This window comes from Alternaria dauci, chromosome 1 (assembly GCF_042100115.1).
Source record: "Alternaria dauci strain A2016 chromosome 1, whole genome shotgun sequence".
Lineage (NCBI taxonomy): Eukaryota > Fungi > Ascomycota > Dothideomycetes > Pleosporales > Pleosporaceae > Alternaria > Alternaria dauci.
In genome coordinates this window covers 6,628,520-6,635,459 of record NC_091272.1, presented here as the reverse complement: position 1 = coordinate 6,635,459, position 6,940 = coordinate 6,628,520, and the positions used below count along the sequence as shown (strand labels likewise).

Sequence of the window (6,940 nt, the reverse complement as noted above, 5' to 3'; positions counted from 1 at the left end):
TTCCTAAGATTATAGATAGTACTTAATATTAATACTAACGTAGACGTAAAGTACTAGTATACTAAGGATTAAATTAACTTAAACTATAATAATCTTAAGCCTTATAGTATCTTAAGCCCCTTCTTAGATACCTACCTCTCCTCTCTTAACTTATTAGATAATACTACTAAGAACTAATATAAAATTCTCTTCTATATAGATAGCTTATTTACTAAAACTCTTATTTACCTATATAGTATTACTTTACTAGCTAGTACTAGGATAAATATAGAAGTAAGGTTATCTATTACTATAGAGTAGAACGTTTATATTAAGAAGTTAAGTAATATAATAATAGCTAGGGGTATACTTATAATAAAGTAAGAGGTATATATTAAGATAGTTATAAGTAAGGACTATAAAAGATAGCTATAGTAGGTCCTTAGCTAGCTTATCCTTATCTTATAATTATATTAAGTAGGTATAGCTAATAATTATATATATAAGGTAGGTATTAATAAAGTAGTAGATTATTAATTTAATAATAATAATAATAATATAGGAGGCTTAGGTTATAGTATAATAAGACCTATTAGGTATATAGTAGCTATAGAGGAGTTTAGGTAATAGTACTACTAATATATAGGCTTTATAGCTACTTTAAGGGAATTATAATTATAATAGTAGTAGTACTTACGCTCTTAAAATATAATTACTATAATATAATAGAGCTTCTTAATCTCTAGGTAGTATTAGTAGTAATTATAATAGTAGAGACGTTAAGGTAGTATAGGGCGTAATATAGGGGATAGATAAAGAGGTATTATAGGTAAAAAGAGACTTCTAAATATACTAGGATAGTTTAGGCTTAGTTTTAAAATTTCTTAGTAATATAATATAAGATAAAACTATAGGCCCTATCCCTAAGGCCTAGGGGGGTAGTATATCCTCTATATTTAACTTATAACTTATAACTTATAGCTATTAGATATTATACTCTTCTTACTATATTTAAAGTACTATACTAAGTAGTTTAGTTAGTACTTCTAGTAAACTAAAGGCCTTTTAAGGATTACTAAATATAACTTTTTTTTAGCTTTAGCCTTTATAGACTTTTTTTATTATTATAGTATATTTAGAGACTTTTTTTAAGATAAAGTACTAACTAAGTAACTATAGGCTTATACTTATATTTAGTACTACTAGTATATATATAGTATATTATAAATGCTAGATACTAAAAATATATTATAGTATTAAGTTACTAAGACTTAGAATTTAGCTATATATTATACTTCATACTTTAGATTTAATATAATATATCTTATTTTAATACTAAGGCTTTTATTAGTATATATAGCTAACTTAGAGTCTTTATAGTATTATATATAGACTAGAGACTATAAGATATAACCTTCTAATATATATACTATCCTCTACTATCCTCTACTATTTCTACCCTTTATAACCTTTATAGCTACCCTTTATAACCTTTATAGCTACCCTTTATAACCTTTATAGCCGCCTTTTATAACCTTTATAGCTACCCTTTATAACTTTTATAGCTACCCTTTATAACTACTACTACCTCTACTACCCCTTCTTAAGAATAACTAACTAGCTACTTATAGTATAGCTACTACTACTACTTAATAATTAGTTTTAATTAGAAGAATATTAGTATTAGTACTATTTATACCTTATTCTCTTATCCTTATAATATCTCTTTAAATTCCCTCTCTCTAAGCCTAGGATACTAGTCTTTAAATACTCTTTTAATATTAATAGCTTAGTAGTATAGCTATCTCTTAGTCTCTTTACTCTACTTACTAAAAGTTAGGTAAGTAAGGTAACTAAATATAAAGAGATTAATAAGGTAGTAGGTATTAGTATAGATAATCTCCTTATACTTTATAACCCTCTTTAGATACTATATTCTAGTCTACTTATAAGTTACTTCTATAATAATATTACTAACCCTAGACTTCTTAATAAGGTACTAGCTAAGAGATTTACTATTACTAAGGATTTAGAGTATAAGAGGTATTTACTCTTCTAGCTCCTTACTAACTACTATATTTAGCTTATAAGTATATATAAGGCTTATATTATTTAAATTCAATAAGTTTAGGGCTCTTTACTAGAGAGGGTACACTAGCCTAGCTAGATAGCTATAATAAGTTACCTTAAGGGATATATAGTATTTATATATAGTATAATTTAATTATATATAGTGTAATTTAATTATATATAGTAAAACTTAATTATATATAGTAGGATACTTAAAGTTAGTATTAGTATAAAGATTAGAAGTAGCTAGGTTTTTATATAACCCTTCTTAGTTATAGTAAATATACTATATCCTCTCCTCCCTCCCTTTATAATATATTATAATTATATTACTAGTAAATAGCTAGTAATCTATATTAAGCCTACTAAAGTTTAATAGGTGTTTTTTTTTAGTTACCTTTAATAAATTTATTTAACTTTAGTTTTTATATATAGACGTTAGAGCTTTACTCTTATAAAACACTAATTAGTCCTATATTTTAACTATATTATTACTTTATCTTTTTTATTAACTTTTATAACTAATAAGTAGAGGGATAGCTACTTTTTATTTTTTTTAAAGTTATATTTTAATAATACCCTTATACTAATAGAAAATAGAAATTATAGATAAGTACTTAAAAAGTAGTAATAATAAGCTATAACTACTTAAAAAAGTTATAATATAGTAAATAAGTATAAGTAAAAAGCTTTATATAAAGTAGTAAAAAATCTAATAAAGTATTATTATATTACTACTATATTAAGTTAAGTTAATACTAGTCTACTAGTAGTATCCCCCCTACCTAAAAATAGCCTATAAGGCTACTAAATTAAGACGCTAGTAAGATGTAAGTAGTATAAACGCTATAGTAGCGTCTATATATTAATACTCTAAAAAATCTTATAATAATAGCTATTTAGTATAGCTTAATAACCTTATATTTATAATTATCTAATATTAGTAGGGTGGCTCAACCCGCGAAGTGGCTCGACCCGCGCACGGGTACTGTATGCAGCCAATGCAAGGGGGTCCACGAACACCGCCCATCTCTACAACACCATTGCGCTCATCACCACCAGCGCGCGCCTAGTGACAAGGAACTGCCAATCTACTCGACCGATCATGGCTGCTCCGCTACCACTGTCATCCTCGATTGCTGCTGAAACGGATACCCTGGCAGAGAGCTCGATTCAGAAACTTCCTGGCCCTCACCTAGTCGTCACCAACACTGTCCCCACGCCGTTGTCCCTAGGCACTTGCTCGCCATCGAAGCGGAAGCTTGTGATAGCTTGCGCCCCGACCCGCACCATGTCAGTGCGAACAGTCGTCTAGGGAACGTGAGACGTGATAGCAAGACCGGACGCCAGCCGACCAACCTATACCAGTGACCGAAACGCTGTCAACTGTGAGCCTGCACAATTGCTCAGGAGATGCTCAAAGGATGCGGATAAACCCGTCATATACCGTATAGCCGACGTCTGCACACGGATCGCTCTTGCACGCAAATACGTTAACCCGGCCGACGACCATGTTCTCGAGGCCGAGAACCAGTTCAGCGCATGGTTGCTAACCAGCCTGCGAAAGAGGATGCAGCTCGAACGACACACGTGCACAACGATAGATGTGGCCAGTCTGGTGGACCCCAGTTTCGCTGTCGTTGGGCACAGTTACACGACTGCGTACGCTTGCGCTAGAACACGACGAGCTCCGTCCATCACAGTGGATCTGATGGCGATGAGAACAAGTACGAAGGGTGTGCGTGCAAATGTTGACAGGATCAAAGGATAGCCACATACGACAGGGCTGTGTAAGTTGTCGTAGACGGCTCTAGAAAGCTATGGACTATGCGCTATGGTACAGGAGCACATGAGCGAGATGGTAAAGACTCATGCGGACTGAGAAGCACTGATGCATTTCACTAGCTTAGGCCTGCCTCGAAGTGATCTGAAAAGCCTAGCAACTCTATCTCTCTTGATATCGCTTCCTCTTAAGCCCTGCGATATAGAGAGGTCCTATTAGTTCCGACTATAGCAAACCGATAGGAAGAGGCGTTGAGATGAACGGGGACGGGTGGTGTTGGCGCGGCACGAGTAGCTAATGTTTCATTCGTGTATATTGGGAGCTGCTGTGGCTGTCGGTATGTCGTGAGTTACAAATCCCAGATACATTTCTAGTTGAAACATATCCTCGTAGTCGCCCACACCCCATGTACATATCCCTCGCCGGCCCAAGGGGTTCGGCGGTCAAGCCAACGCGGTAGATCACTGCTCATGGGAGAAGAGTACATAAAGTCTCGTCATGTTGCGGCCGGTTCCGAGTAGTGAGATTATAGTGCTGACATGGCGTTATTCCTATCCCTACAACGACAGACCCTGTCCATCTAGGGTGACTCAGTGTCGGGACGCTCACCTGTCGCCTCCACAATAGGATATCGGAAGCATACTTGAAGCACCAAGACCTAGATATCAGTTCAAGCAACAACATCAAGCAGATCCCGAAATATCTAAAAATTAATAGATTAAACCGCGTACACACTTCAAGTATGATCCGCTAACATGCAACAACTCAAAAATATCTCTCCCTCTCTCTCTCTCTCTAACCCCCCAACAAACGAAACAACACCTCCCTCTCTACTCCCCCCTCCGCCCAAACGGCCTCGGCCCCCCCAACCTCGGCCCCACAATCTGTCTCTTACCCGCGCCAATCCCACCCAACCGATTTTGATTATCACCGCCCATATACCCATACTGATTCACATCCCAACTCTGGCCACTCCCCGTCCCCGCATTCGGATCTTTGGCCGCCTCCTGCAGCGCGCGCTGGCTCTCCTCCCACTCCTTCTGTCTCTCTCTCTCGCGCTCCATTTCGCGCTCGAGCAAGGATTTACTGGCCCAGCCCGCGGCCTTCGTCTTTTGCTGTGCGGCGGCGCGGCGCGCGTCTTCGCTGCGTTGTTCAGAGGTGGATGTCAGTTCCGGGGGGATATATGTTTGGGGCTTGGGGGGTGTGGGCGCAGGGTTTGAGGCGAGGTAGCGGTCGGTTCGGCTTTGCTTCTGCTGTGTGTATGCGGCTGGGTCAGGGAGCGGGCGTGTGGATGTTGGCTCAGGAAGGGGACGGGCGGGGAGAGATGGTGGTGTGGGTTCGGGCAGGGGACGTGCCGGCTGTCGTTGTGTTTGGTCCCATTGCTTGCGTAGATAGTCGCGGTCGTCTGCTTGTGCCCAGGAGACATTGCTGTCCTGCGGGCTGGGAGCGCGCGGTGGGGGTTGTGGGCGAGCTCGACTCTTGGACCGCTCGCGCGTGCGGCTCTTGCTTCTCGACCGCACTTTCTTGTCGTGGAGACGTCCTTCGCGCTCGGCTTGGTACTGGCGCTCGCGTTCCTTTGCTTCTTCGAGCTGGCGCTCCAACTCGCGTATGCGCTCACGCTCGGCGTTGGGCTCTTCGTTGCTCCCACGCCGACTGCGCGGCGACCTGACCTGCTCGGCTTGGTACTGGCTGAGGTACTGTCCCTTGAGCCTGGCGTCGCTCCCAGCACGCTTCCGTCGCGTCTCGGCCTCTATCCGCTCTTGCTGTTCTCGTTCTTCTCGCTGCCGGACTTCTTCTTCCAACTTCCACTGACGCTCCTGCTCCTCCCATTCGCGCTTCTGCTGGTCGAGGCGCGCCTGCTTGGCCTCTTGCTGCTTGCGCGTCTCCTCTTCCCACTTCTGCTCTTCCTCGATGCGTATGCGTTCTTCTTCCGCCTCGCGCTCAATGCGACGTTTGTTCTCAGCCTCTTCAGCTTGCAAACGCAGTCGCTCCTCCTCGGCCGCCTTCTCGCGCCGCAGCCGCTCCTTCTCAGCCATGTTGGGCACGTGCGGACCTGCGCTCGTGATCTGGCGGCGTGCGCCGAATGCGATGCCCTGGTTGCCCTGGCTCGCGCCGCCCATGTAGCCGTACTGGTGAATGTTCCATGCCGGTGCTGTGCTGCCCTCGTCGACCTTCTTGCTCCAGCTACTGACTCCGCCCGGAGGTGACTTGGGGAGACCGTTGGAAGTGTGGGATGCGTCTGAGCCCCCCGTGCGCGCCGCACTGAGCGCCCTTTCAGCAGGGGGCCGTGCCAGGGGGTTGAATGTGCTAGAGCCGCTGGTGTTGCTGGCTGAGCTGGGCCCCCGGCTACGTGCATAACCGGGAGAGGGAGGCGGCAGGCCAGGACTTGTCATGCCGCCGCCCGTGGCCGAGGGGCTCAACGCACCAGCTCCGCCGCGCTTAGGACCGATGGTGGTGGGAAAGTTGGAGGGATTCCTCGCGTTGGCGACGCGGCTGAATGCGCCAAGACACTGCAGCACCTGGGCCGGGTCTTTGGCCTCGTACAGATCGACGGTGAGGAAGCGGTCGTGGGCGGGCATGTTCAGGGGCGGCTGTTCGCAGGCGCGGAGGAAGTGGGAGATGTTCTCCATCTGGATGAAGGGCATGCCTGACTTTTTGAACCTCACAGGCGTGGGAATCGCGAGGTTGACGAGTCTGCCGTGGTTAGCTGTGCTGGCCCGGCTGCGTGGTAGCTCGGCGGATACTACTGTACCTGCATAGTACGGTCCCGTCCTTGAGCGCATCCAGCACATCTCCCGCCGGCAGTCGCTCTCCCAGCGTGCCTTCTATCCAGCTGCGGACTTCGTTGGCCGCCTGGGGGGTGTATCTGTCCATGCGCAGCTTGCGCATGTCCTGGTCGAGGGACGTTACCGACGCCATGGTGGGCGGCTTGGGCGCTGATCAGGTTTGCTCGCGTTGGGCACCAAGGTTGGTGTGGTTTCTATTGTGGTGAAGGGTGCACGAGGTGTAGTGAGATATGATATGGCAATGTATATATCTCTATGTGTGGACCTCGACTGCTATGTGTTGTTGTGTTGTCGAGGCATGTGTGGAGAAGAGATGTCGTGG

The 6,940-nt window shown here is 43.6% G+C and overlaps 1 protein-coding gene across 1 annotated transcript; it reads right to left on the bottom strand.

Moving 5' to 3' along the window:
- Window positions 1-4,662: 4,662 nt before the first annotated feature.
- Window positions 4,663-6,914, bottom strand: ACET3X_002051 (uncharacterized protein; the record flags this gene model as incomplete). The annotated part of the gene is made up of 2 exons (XM_069447411.1): window positions 6,585-6,914; window positions 4,663-6,526 (listed from the first exon to the last, which is right to left on the bottom strand). Exons 1-2 carry the CDS (start codon window positions 6,749-6,751, stop codon window positions 4,663-4,665), a joined length of 2,031 nt encoding a protein of 676 aa, XP_069312293.1. The 5' UTR covers window positions 6,752-6,914.
- Between the last annotated feature and the right edge of the window lie 26 nt (window positions 6,915-6,940).